At 40.1% G+C, this 13,726-nt stretch overlaps 1 protein-coding gene across 1 annotated transcript; it reads left to right on the top strand.

The window, feature by feature from the left end:
• The first annotated feature begins 230 nt into the window (after positions 1–230).
• On the top strand, positions 231–1,588 carry LOC131895966 (interferon-inducible GTPase 1-like). Its single transcript, XM_059246518.1, has one exon. The coding sequence runs from the start codon at positions 231–233 to the stop codon at positions 1,488–1,490; it is 1,260 nt and encodes a 419-aa protein (XP_059102501.1). The 3' UTR covers positions 1,491–1,588.
• Positions 1,589–13,726: the final 12,138 nt, after the last annotated feature.

Below are 13,726 nucleotides of genomic sequence, written 5' to 3'. Positions count from 1 at the left end.
GGTGGTGGGCAAAGCTGTGGGGAGAAGGAAATAGAGTGATGTTAGTCAAAGGACACTAAATCCCAATTGTGAATATGAACTCAGTGGGAGATGTAATGTATAATTACAACCATTAAGGATGGGATGTAGCAATATACTTGAAATTTACTAAAATGTAAATTTTCAATTTGACACACATCCTCCCAACTTTCTTTCTTTCTTTCTTTCAGTGCCTTTATTTGCTCACAGTCATGGGTCAGCTGTTCTCTTCATCTAAGGATGAACGCTACCAAGATTTGGCCTCCACCTTTACCGAATATTTTAAGAAGTTTAAGACAGAAAACAAAATCATTCCTCAGGAAACCATAGCTTCAATTGAGTTAAACCTGAAAAAAGGAAACATTCAGGGAGCAAACTCTTCAATCACTGATGCATTAAAAAAAATTGATAGTACCCCACTCAATGTTGCTATGACCGGGGAGTCTGGAGCAGGGAAATCTGCCCTCATCAATGGCCTGAGAGGGATTGGGCATGAAGAGAAAGATGCAGCTGAAACTGGAGTGGTGGAAACGACCATGAAGAGACATCCATACAAACACCCCAATGTTCCCAATGTGGTTATTTGGGACCTGCCTGGGATTGGAACCACAAATTTCCCACCAAAAGATTATCTGGAGAAAATGAAATTCCATGAGTATGACTTCTTCATTATTGTTTCTGCCACACGCTTTAAGAAAAATGATATAGACCTTGCCAAAGCAATCAGCATGATGAAGAAGGATTTCTACTTTGTGAGAACCAAGGTGGACTCTGACTTAAACAATGAAAAGGAATTCAAACCACGCACCTTTAACAGAGAAAAGGTCCTGCAGCAGATCCGCAACAGCTGTGTGAAAACGTTTAAGGAGAATAACATTGAAGAACCACCAATCTTCTTGATCTCTAACAGAAATTTATCTGATTATGATTTTCCAATCCTGATGGACAAGGTTATGAGTGTTCTCCCTGTATACAAACAACACACTTTTATGCTCTCCTTGCCTAATATTACAGGTACAGCCATTGAAAGGAAGCGACAATTCCTGATGCAGCGGATTTTGCTAGAAGCCTTTACAACTGACCTCCTAAGTGCCATTCCTTCACTGGCCCACCTCTTAATGGACAGTGATGTGGAGAATCTTGAGAAAAGCCTGAACTTCTATCGAACTGTGTTTGGAGTGGATGATGCATCCTTGCAGAGTTTGGCTATGGACTGGCAAATGTCAGTGGATCAGCTCAAGGCAAAGATGAAATCTCCTAATGTGTTTGAGACTACAAAAGAAGAAACAATACAAGAACGGCTTTCAAGATACTATGAGGAGTTCTGTTTGGCTCATGGGCATTTGTTTAATAAGAATGTTTATGTTAAAGAATTATATTACCTAAAATTATATTTTGTTGACATGGTGACAGATGATGCTAATGCTCTTCTCAAAGAGATATGTTCAAGAAACAACTTGGTTTCTGATTAGGCTGAAATCCTGTAGCTGTCAAACATCAGAATCAATTACAGAAACATAGGACACTGATATTGCAAAACAACATACTGAGTTTATTCATGCCATCCAGTCTTTATCCACATTAGTGATCATATATCTACATTAGCTGTAGCAAGGGGATCAGATATGTGTAAACAAGCTGAGAGCTTAAAACCATCTACTCACTTTGATTAAACCCTCAGATGGAGCAATTGCACTTTTATTTGAATTATTTTAATATAAAGCAGCATCCATTTTTAGGTTTAACATTGTAATGGTTAGTGTTGTGGACTGACTCTAGAATCACATAGGAGATGAAGCCCTGCCAATTGTGAGTGGCACCATTCCTAGCTGTTAATCTCTGACTGTGTATGAGGAGAGAGGGGATAAGCAGCAGCATGCTTTCATTCATCCATTGCTCTTTGCTTTTTCACTGTGGTGGAGTGGCACTAGCTGCCTCCAGCTGCTGCTGTGACTTCTTGGTAATGATGGCCTCTGTAACCTTCAATTTGATACTTATATCCTCTCTTGATATCAGTACCCAAGGAGAAACCATAACTGGGCTGGAGAGGGAGAGATGGCTCAGTAGATAAAACATTTGCCTTGCAAGCCTGAGGACCTGAGTTGAGAACCCTAGAGCCCACATAGGGCCAGCTAATCATCTGTAATCCACACACTCCTGCTTGAGATATCAGGCAGAGACAGAGAATCCTAGAAGCTCGGGTGGGGGGCAGTTAACCTTCTACATGTAGCAGTGAATAAGAGACCCTGACACAAGGAAGTGGAAAGTAAAATCCAACACTCAGGGTTGTCCTTTGACCTCTGCATATACACCACGTCATGTTCATGCCTTCAATCACATATATAAATGCACAAAACCAAAAAGTTTATTTGTTAAAAAAGTAGGAAGGTTTGGGGCAGTAGCAAAATGGTATAGTAATTGTCTCACATGTATGAGACCTCGGCTTCAATCTCTAGCATTCCTGAGAAAGGGTAAAAGCAGGAGTGGAGAGATGGCTCCAAGATTAAGAACATTGGCTGTTCTTGCAGAAGACTCCGGTTCAATTCCCACATAATAGGACCCACATAGTAGCTGCAGTAGACTATATGTCCTGTTCCAGGGGATCTGATACCCTAAACTAAAAAGAGACCAGTCACAGATATGTTAAAAGATATTTGTGCAATGCAAACATTCATAAAATAAAAGTAAAGAAAAAAATTAAATATATATGTTTAAATAAAGAGCTAACATGTGCGCAAGAGAAACAATAACCATAGAGATTGCAATAGCCTTAATAATACCTAAGATTACTAAAAATCTTATTTAATCAGAATGCTTGAGAAAATGTTAAAGGAGCTCTCTAATTATGTGTCAGAACCAGTGAAGATGAAAAGATTTGTCTACTTTATAGATTTTAAATGCTGTGATAACTAAATGACTGACTTACTCCTTATCAATAAAAAACCATTTAATAAGTTCTTTTGTAAAAATATAGACATTTGTTGCTACTTGATATTCCCACGAACCTATAATACCTCCACAATGACTGTCCTTAGTATTACTATTTTTGGATGATTATCTCATTGCCCAATCCCTAGCAGACACTTTATCTTCCATGAAATAAAATACAAATAAACTGTACATTTTTTTTTTATTAAGACTGAAAAAGACACAGAAGAAAGAGAAAATTATTCTTGGTGAGGAGTGGTTTTTTAAAGTTTGGGCTATATAATCCTATAGACTATGTGGGTTAACAATAGAATTTTGTTCTTACACTTCTAGTGACTGATGTCTGAGATTCAGATGCCAGTGTGGGCAGACATTCAGTGAAAGCACTCTTCCTGGTAATGCCTCACATGGCCTTCCATGGTGTATGTGTGCAGAGAATGACTCTCTTGTCGCTTCTTCTCACGATCCTATCAGTTGGACTCCATTTCTGTGACCTAGTCTAACCATAGATGCCTCCCAAAGTCTTTCCTCCTAACATGATCCCACTGAGGGGTTGGGCTATTAACATATGATTTCAGGAGGGAAAAACAATCAGTCTATAACAGGTTATGCAAAGTATGCATAAACTTAAGTTCCTTTCTTAATGGAAGCTATGCCACTCAAATACCAACACCAAATACTCCAAAGTATTTTTTTTTTTTACCATAAATTGAGATGCAGACTTACCAAAATGATGACTAACTAGAGACACTAGACAACCCCTTCTCCACTGAAGAAATAAAATCAAAGAACAAGCAGATGATGTTTGCTGAGAATATCTGTAGCATGCTGGAACATGAAAGAGAGTTATGAAGAATGGAGGCTCCAGATAGTCAGGTCAAGAAGATAACAGAGCACCTTGCATAGAGTGCTCTTGATTCCCAGCCTGGGCTTGTTTGCATGTGATAAGTCTTCTTACAGCTCAAAAATGAACAGAGTAGAGCCTGAGTTGTCCATATCAGCACCACAGAGGCATGGATTTTTCTGTAAGGCAATACTGTAGCCACCCATGGTTTTGAGCTCCACAAGGAGTTATAATGAGTACACACTGTCCCACATGGGTACCTCTATTTACATAGCTCCCTCCCCTTTGTAAGATATTGGTTCATGTTGCCACTTTTAGACCAAATCTATCCACACTTCACCCCAACTTCCATGTATGGCACACACTCAAATGCTGTTTGAGTGTTTCAATCACTGTACCCCAAATTATATGTACCTCTTTGGCTATTAGAATACCATCACCTGTGTGACTTGCTTCAGATTAGGGTGTTTGACATTGTTACCACACTCATTAAGTCCTTAGGGTCATCAGTTGCAATTTGTGGAGACACCATAGGTATCCAAACAAAACCAAAGCCTATGTTGCCTCTAACATAATACCCAACATCTTCAGGGGAAACTATTTTCCTGATTAATTCCTGCCCAATTGGTAAGACACTGGCACACCAGATGTACCAGATGTATCAAAGAGGATCAAGAAGTATGGAAACTCAAGGCAAAATGATGCAACCAAGGAAACACAAAAACTTCTGTCAATGAACACTGCAAGAGAAGTTGAGTAAATGCCAGAAAAAGAAAAGAGTAATTCTAAGGAAATTGCCTGAGTATAGCATAATTATACTGAGACTATTAACACAATTCATTGTATGAATAATGAGAAATTCATCAGTGAAGTAGAGATCTTTCTTTTACAAAATGCTGTAGGGCTAGGGAGGTTAATGGACAAAACATTTGCTCTGCACGCACGAAGGCATGAGTTTAGACAGACAGACAGACAGACAGACAGATAGAGATAGAGATATAGATTAGAATGGTTTACAAATTGTGGTCCAGCTAGTTCACAATAACTGTCTACCAATGGAAAGAGCAGAAATCCAGCAGTTGCTCCGTCCACGAAGCTGAAAGTCTCCTCTGGTCTTCAGTATAGGCTGGAATCCTGAAGAACTAGGCTCTAATGCTGGTGAAGGAATTAACTTGCCAGTGAGAGTGAGGACAACCAGGCAAAGAACAATTAACTTCCTTCTTCCATGTCCTTTACATTGGCTGTTAGCAGAAGGTGTGGTCCAGATTAGCTGGATCTTCCCACCTCAAGAGATCCAGATTTAGTGTGAGCCTTCCAACTTCAAATGCTTTAATTACAAAGCATGCCTCACAAATGGGCCTAGATGCTTGGGTTTTAGTTAATTCCAGATATGATGACATTGACAACCAAGAATAGCCATTGTACCAAGTAAAGTCAGATATGGTACTGTATTTCTGTAAACCCGGTGCCACAGCAGTGGATGGCAGGCAGAAACAAGAGAATTCCTAGAAGCTTGTGGGCCAGCTAGCTTGCAGATGCAGTGCAAATAGTAAGAGACCCTGCCTCAAACAAGAAAAATCCCATGGACCAGGAGCCATGGTTGTCCTTGACTTCCAAACCTGTGCTGTGCAATGTGCTCAAACAAGGAGGATACACATCACACACACACACACACACACACACACACACACACACACACGATGAATATTAAAAAAGGAAGACAAATTATGTCACCAGAGAAGCACAATATCTTCTATTTATCCTTTATGTATTAAAAAAGCATAAATCCTGTATCTAAATAAATTGAATTAATTTAAAACTACAATTTAGGCTTCAGGAATAGTATAGCAGATGAGTAATTTCCTCAGTGTCTCTTTATGAAGAGTCAGGGTATCCAGGATATGCTACACTCTGACAAAAGAACAAACAGAGGGGCTTTAGGGATGGAGAAGAGGGTTCTGGGACTGCTAAGAGCAAAGAGGAACAGAACCAGGAAGCAGAGGAAAGTGTTGATGGTAAAGACAGGAATGTTTGGACCAAAAGGCTGGTCTGGAACACTTAGGAAGGAAAATAAAAGAGCTTGCAGTTGGGCATGAGTTGCCCAAGATGGCCAGAAAGAAAAAAAGGCAAGGCTCTGACCATCGTGGCAGGCCTTGTCCTGCTCCCATTAAGACACATACAGTGAGAAACATTGGCAAGGCACCTCTGCCCACTCACCAAGTCTGTCTTCTAATGAAAGCAATTGTAAGCAACTAAATTTTGATTTAGAACAATTTCGAAAAATCCTCCACCTACTCCAGGAAGATCACCCACAGCCCACCCCACGGACAAGGAGCTAACTGTGAGGTGACTGAGGAAAACTGCAGCTATGTCTTGGTAACAGTGATAAGAGTTAACTCCTCATGGACATTGGAGGAAAGAGGGCCTATGCTAAAACTACAATTTGGCCATGTAACCTGAAGTCAAAAAGAGCATAATGCCATGAATGGCTAGCATCCAGTGCCAAGGTCTGAGACTAGCAACACTTGGAAGCTTGATGAGCAGCAGGACAAGCCAGGCTAATGGCCAGTAGAGGAGCCAAGATCACATCAGGGAGCTTCAAATGTGTCCACCCCTAACTGGACAAATATCAATGAACACCACATGACCATCTATGTAGCATGTGACACATCCTAATTTATTCAGCACAGGATAAGTCCAGAATATCATTCAATCTCAGTAGAAATGACCCCAGGCTTTGTCGAAATCCCTACAATACAGTTGTGTAAATTCTCTCCTCTTGGGTCTCCCTCCCACACAGGAGTGATTCTAACCTTTCTGGAAACCACTGCTTAGATTAATAAGGAAACAGCAGATGTCAGTTCAGAACCCTGCAGAAAGTCGTAGGGAAGGTAGACTCCCTAGGCCCACTCCTCCCTTGTTCTAGGGTTTAAATCTAAAGAAAAGCAAGACCTCCAGGAGCAAAAGCTGCGAAACAGAAAGTGAACCGAGGACAACCTGCCTGGACAGAGAACCTTCCATGCCACTGTACACCTTGGGCAAGCACAGAGGAGGTGATGGATATTGAGAGAATTGACAAAGTGCCCTGCAGTGGAGGGCACAGAGGAAGTGAACAAAGTTTACTGCTACCAGCCAGTGCATAACAAAATAATTAGCTATGAAGACTCCTCACTCCATACTGATGGCTGGAGAGATCCTAAATGGAAACAAGATTTTTTTCTTCTTTTTGGTACTACCCTTTTGTGGCAGGCATATGATTAGAAGTTTGTGTACATTTAAGACTTTGGAACTTGTAAGTATGAAATGTTACATGGGAAGAAGGCCTTGAGGTTGACCACAGAATTAAAGTTAACTAAATAACTTCCTATTGTCATCGAGAAACACCTAACTGATAAAGATATCCACCTACTCAGAGTCAAAACATGGTGAGGGTGGTATATCTTTGAAGCAAACAGAAACTGAAAATAACCTGACATAGATATTCCGTGATAAAATTAACTTCCAACCAAAACTAGTCAGAAGAGATGACGAAAGCTACTGTATTTTAATAAAGCAACAATTTGTCAAGAACACATAACCATTATTTGTCAGCATATATTACCAAATGTTGGAGATACCTAGGAGACAAAGATTTGGTATTTCAGAGTGATAAACCAAATTGACAATCTTTTAGCCAAACTAACAAAAAAAAAAAAAAAGAAGATAGAAATTAGTAAAATTAGAGATGAAAAGATGAACCTTTCTACAGGTACTAAGGAGAGAGAGAGAGTTGCTGTGGATGATTATTTGATAAAGAAAACACTGATTGGCCAGTAGCCAGGCAGGAAATATAGGCGGGACTAACAGAGAGGAAAAAGGAGAGGACAGGAAGACAGAGAGGGGAGACACCACCTGCCGTCCAGGGAGCATCATGTAGAGACAACAGGTAAAGCCATGGAACATGTGGCGACATATAGATTAACAAATATGGGCTTACTATAAGAGTAAGAGCTAGACAATGGTAGGCCTGAGCTAATGGCCAAGCAGTTTAAATAATATAGAAGTCGATGTGTTTATTTTATAAGTGGGCTCCAGGACTGGCGGTTCTTGGCGGGAGCTGGAGAGAAACTCTCAAGCTATAGAGAGTTGAGTAACTGAGGAGTACTTTGAAACCTACATTTCAAAAACTGGAAAACTGGAAGGAAAATGGGGAAACTTCTAGATATATAACTTACCAAAATTAAACCAAGAGACTATAACATTAAAACACATCATAAGGAGCAAACATTTCTGGGCCTGAAATTTTACTAATGAATCTGCTTATTATACAAAAGGCTGTTTAGGTAGTCTATTTCCTCAGGAGTCATTTTAAAAATGGATACCACTCAAAGAATTGCTGATTTAATCAAGTTGTCCAATTTATTGTCAGGTGTGAATAGGACATTTTCCTGTATTATCCTATTGTGGTAGGGACACTAAAAGAAATACATCTACAGTTTTGATCTGTGAAACTAGTAAGGCTTTTCAGTCAAATGAAAAAGAACCTTTAAGGTGACCATGGGATTACATTTGTTAATCAATTGCCTTGAAATAAGCAGAAGTTTCTGGATTATCATGCTGTAAACCTAGAGGCCTCATGTTAATCAACTTAGTGTTACTGTAATAAATATCAGAGAGATAATCATCCCACAAAGAAAAAAGGTTTACTTTTGGCTTACAGTTTCAGTGTCTGTGATCTGTGATTAGATGGCCCCATTACTGTTAACCTTCAGTAGTACACCAGAGGGGAGAACTCATGAAAGGAAAACACACACACACACACACACACACACACACACACACACACACTCAACTCATGGGTGAGGACCAGAGGAGTGAAAGAGAAATAGGCCTAGGTCTCAGTGTCTCCTCAACTGCGTACCCAAAATGATCCCAAAACTTAGTTTGTCCCACTACTTAGAGGTCCTACCATGTCCCAACAGCACCGTGCTGCTGAGCAATGGATTTGCTTTGGGAATACCTTAGGCTCAGCCATAGGATGCCCCCTACCTGTAGAAGAGGGAAACAGAAGGGGTCTGAGTGGGGCCTGAATCCTAAACAATGGTTGCACCATTATAGCACTCACGGTTTGAAGATGATGGAAGGAACCAAAACTGCTGTGGAATGGTCTGTATGTCAAGTGTGTTGCTGATTGGTCAGTAAATAAATCACTGATTGGCCATTGGCTAGGCAGGAAGTATAGGCGGGACAAGGAAAAGAATTCTGGGAAGTGGAAGGCTGAGAGAGAGACACAGCCAGCCGCCATCAGGACAAGGAAGATGTAAGGTACCAGTAAGCCATGAGCCATGTGGCAAAGTAAAGATTAATAGAAATGGGCTAAATATAAGAGTAAGAGCTAGACAATAACAGGCCTGAGCTAATGGCTAAGCAGTTTAAATAATGTAAGAGTCTGTGTGTTTATTTTATAAGTGGGCTCTGAGACTGGCGGGACTTGGTGGCGGGAGCTGGAGAGAAATTCTCCAGCAACAAATGGCGTCCAACGTGGTGGCAAGAGTTTCCACCTAAAAACTTAGAAAAAAGATTCTAAAACGGAACTAAAAACAGCTTCCTAATTGTCTCTCTCAAATAAGCGGCAGCTGCCGGTTTGAGCTACTGGCGGGTTCCTAGCGTGCGCTCTCGACCTGCAGTATGGTGGGAATGAGGCCTCTGCAAGTAGCACATTAAACTGTGTGGTGAATTTAGCCTTTGCTAGTACAAAACAAAAAAAGAGGTTTCTGGGCTACACGCTATTTTGGTAAAAGTGTAGACCCACTATTTCTGAGAGTTATGGCTCCCAGAGCTGGCGGAAAGCGGACCGCCGCCATGTTGGGAAGCTGAAGTGGGCGGAGCCAGCAGCCATAGCGCCAGCACCGTTTCAGGCTTAGAAGGCTGCAGTTTAAAGCAATAGGCTCAAGGTAATATAAAAAAATAAGCCACGTAAAGATGGCTACCACACAGAGAATCTGGATTATGTTCTCTTTGATATTCATAACTGAAGAAAAACATTTGATTACAAAAGCTGTTGAGTTATGCCAAAATGTATATTTTAAAGGTACCTTGACTTCAAAATTTGGATATAAGGATATGTTGCTTTGGAAAAGAGTCTCTGCTCTTGTTTCCACAGAAAGCCAGAGACTATGGATTTGTTCCAGATTAAGATACATCAGGTTTGACCAGCCAAGACCCCCTGAAAGGTCTCCAATGACACCATGGCCCAGATGACTCAACATCCAGAATGGTTCCAAGGCAACTGGCTCAGACGATACAGCCTCATGGACTACTCCATGATCCTAAAATTTTCTTCGTGTCCCCATAAGATACAGCGCCCCCCTCCAGCAGGAAGTAGTAAGAGAAGCTACGCCCAAATTCCCAAATATACCAAGCTGGCTTTAGAGATGGAATTGGCTCACTCCCCCTCTAAACCCAGACATATTGCTCAAAAAAAAATTGTTAAGAGATTCTTGTGTCCCAAATCAGAAGAGCCCTCTGGTGTGGGACAGAGAAAAACCAATATTTTTATTTAAAGCAGGTTGATTATAAATACAATCTCTTTCTAAAGAAAAAAAGGGGATAGTTTAGATATGATAGGATGAAAGGGTAGATTAATGAACCTACTTTTAAAGAGTAACAACTTGTTTAAAATGTTTTACATTGCTACAGATTTTAGTTTATTGACACAAATTTAAACTTAATTTTGTTATACTGTATATATATTTCTATTCTTGTTTGAGGTATTATGTTTATGTAACTCATTTAAAATTGTAATGGATAATTAAAAAATAGATTAATAGTTAGTCATCTATGATAATATTTGTAGCCATGTTAGTTAAGTCTTCTAAGTATACATAGATATATTTCAGATAGATAGGTAGTCTTCAAACACTTCAAAGACCTACAGAATATGGCATTTAAAATGTTTTAAAAATTTAGACTTTTTGGACAGTGAGACATGTCTGCTCCTGACAGCACCGATTTACCTCAGAGAGGAGGATGGGCATCGAAGACACTCCATATGGAGTTTATCTTCACCTTGACAAAAATAGCCATTTGGGCAAGAAACTGTTCTTGCCTGGACTGTCTGATCAACTGGACATGCAGGACCCATACAAAGGTGACCACTGAACTTTGCTTGACAAAATGGTCCTTCAGGTTCCTGCTTTGCAGAGAAAACTGCCAGACATTCTACAGGACACAGAGAAAAGTGAATAAGAGACTCTAGGCCTGTGGGCTGAAGACAGATGCCCCAACTTTACAAGAGAATTTGAATGACTGTCCAGGCTGCCAGCTGTCTCTGTCTACCCTACAAGACTCCTAAAAGTTGCTTACATCCTTCTCCATTTCTCAGGTAGTAATATATCCTTCTGAGGTCTTTGATGTGGTTAAAGACTGGATACTTACAATTTTCCTTAGTTATAATAAAAGATAAGTTAGATATAAAACCTTAAACTTACAAATATAAGATAGATAGGATCTCTTCTTTAATACTGTAACTGTAATTCTTGCTTGATAATTGTTTTGTTATATGTAATTTTACTATGTTAAAGTTAAAACCTTCCTTTTTAAGAAAAGAAAAGGGGAAGTGCTGTGGAATGGTCTGTATGTCAAGTGTGTTGCTGATTGGTCAGTAAATAAATCACTGATTGGCCATTGGCTAGGCAGGAAGTATAGGCGGGACAAGGAAAAGAATTCTGGGAAGTGGAAGGCTGAGAGAGAGACACAGCCAGCCGCCATCAGGACAAGGAAGATGTAAGGTACCAGTAAGCCATGAGCCATGTGGCAAAGTAAAGATTAATAGAAATGGGCTAAATATAAGAGTAAGAGCTAGACAATAACAGGCCTGAGCTAATGGCCAAGCAGTTTAAATAATGTAAGAGTCTGTGTGTTTATTTTATAAGTGGGCTCTGAGACTGGCGGGACTTGGTGGCGGGAGCTGGAGAGAAATTCTCCAGCAACACAAAACCCCAAAACCTTGATGATCTCTGAAAGGTAGCAAAGCAAGCAAATGGATTCTCCTGAGAGAGAATGTCTAAAAAGAGAGAGAATCCAGCCAACACTTGACGTTAGAGACACGTGAGTCAGACTTCTATGTTCAGAACTGTGAAGAAATGAGCTTGCATTGTTTGAAATAATTGCATTAATAAGTGAAAACTATTACATTTATTAATTCTTCAACATAGTGGAATTCATTGTGATTTTCACACATATCAATTGTGATCCATTACACTCTATACCTGCAGTGGTATCTTTTTACGTTTTATTTGTTATATTTGTGTGGTATATTTGTTCTTTTTTTTACTTTAGCCTGATCTACACTTGTACTTAAAGTGGTTCTGTTGTAGACTGGGAATAGAACAGTTTTGATTTTTTTCTTTAATACCTTTCAACAAAGTTGACATTTTACTTGGATTTCTTTTTTGTTTTTGTTTTTTTGAGAAAGGGTTTCTCTGTATAGCTTTGTGCCTTTCCTGGAACTCACTTTGTAGATCAGGCTAGCCTCGAAGTCACAGAGATCCACCTTCCTCTGCCTCCTGAGTGCTGATATTAAAGGCCTATGCCACCACCGCCTAGCTTTACTTGACTTCTTAAACCACTTACATTTTATATATATATCGATATGGTTATACTTATGTCTGGCAATTTGCTGTTTTCTATTTTCATGCCTGCTCTTTCTTGGGGGCTGTTCTCCTTTCCTTGCATACTTTTAATTAAATGAGGATATATTATTTTCCATTTCTGGCTTATTATCTCTCAGTTACACGTTTACAAAACAGTCCTCGGGTTCACAACGCACACTCATCACTAACATTGTTTACGGATAAAAAGAATGCATAACAAGTTGGGTCTCTTCTTCCACCATGTGGCTTCTGGGGTATGGCTCAGGGCATCAGGCATAGAGGCAGGTGTCTTAATCCTGAGCCTTCTGGTGACTTTCCTGTCACAACTGCACCTCATCATGCTTCCCGTTTGCCTCCCTCTCATCATTTTGTCACTGTCCTCATTGTTCTCTAATCACTCGTAGGGATGAGGTGATAATAACACTTTTTATGTCCCTCGGAAACCTCAGAAACTGGGATGGAGAAATGGCTCACTGGGTTACAGTGTCTGCCACAAAACAATGAGGCCTGAGTTCAAAGACTAACTACAAGGAGGTGAAAGGCCGGCATGGCCACACTGGGGAAGGGGTGAAGACAGGAGATGCCAAGGTGTTCTGGCCACGAGCGTAGCTCCAGGTTCAGTGAGAGACCCTCCGTCAAATGAATAAGGCATAGTATGAAATAGTAAGATACCTGACATCTTCCTTTGGCTTCTATACATGAACAGGCACACCCGTACTTACACACACACACACACACACACAGACACACACACACACTCACACACACACATTTGCACATATGACATACAGAATACACCACACTCATACAACATACATACATACACACAGGCACACACACACTCACACACACACACATTTGTCCATATGACATACACAATACACCACACTCATACAACACACACACACATACATCCACACAGGCACACATACAACACACAAGAAATCTCAGGGACCATCTCAAACTTACTTGTAAAATTTGGCTGAAAAATTAAGGCCTAAAAATGACTGGTTCATAGATTCATATGTACTTTTCAACTAATATGGGGAACATCCATTTCTAAATAGAGTGTCATGGCTCATTGCTAGATATCTAGTGCACATTTTAACAATTACAGCTAACATTTCTATAATTTATATTTGCTTCACCAAGTCTTTAAAGCCTTCTGTCTTCATATATATTTTAACATTGTAACAGGCCCCCAGACCTTAGCACAAATGATGCCATGACGGAAGTACCGTTCTGGCCACACAACTTAGCACATAGGCAGCACAACAAATTTCATACTGAAAGGAAAACAAGG

Source organism: Peromyscus eremicus, chromosome 19 (assembly GCF_949786415.1).
Source record: "Peromyscus eremicus chromosome 19, PerEre_H2_v1, whole genome shotgun sequence".
NCBI lineage: Eukaryota > Metazoa > Chordata > Mammalia > Rodentia > Cricetidae > Peromyscus > Peromyscus eremicus.
Note: the sequence above shows the minus strand (reverse complement) of the source record. Positions and strands in the feature narration are given on the sequence as shown.

Coding starts and splice junctions, on each gene's coding strand:
- LOC131895966 (XM_059246518.1), top strand. CDS start 231: ATGGGTCAGCTGTTCTCTTCATCTAAGGATGAACGCTACCAAGATTTG.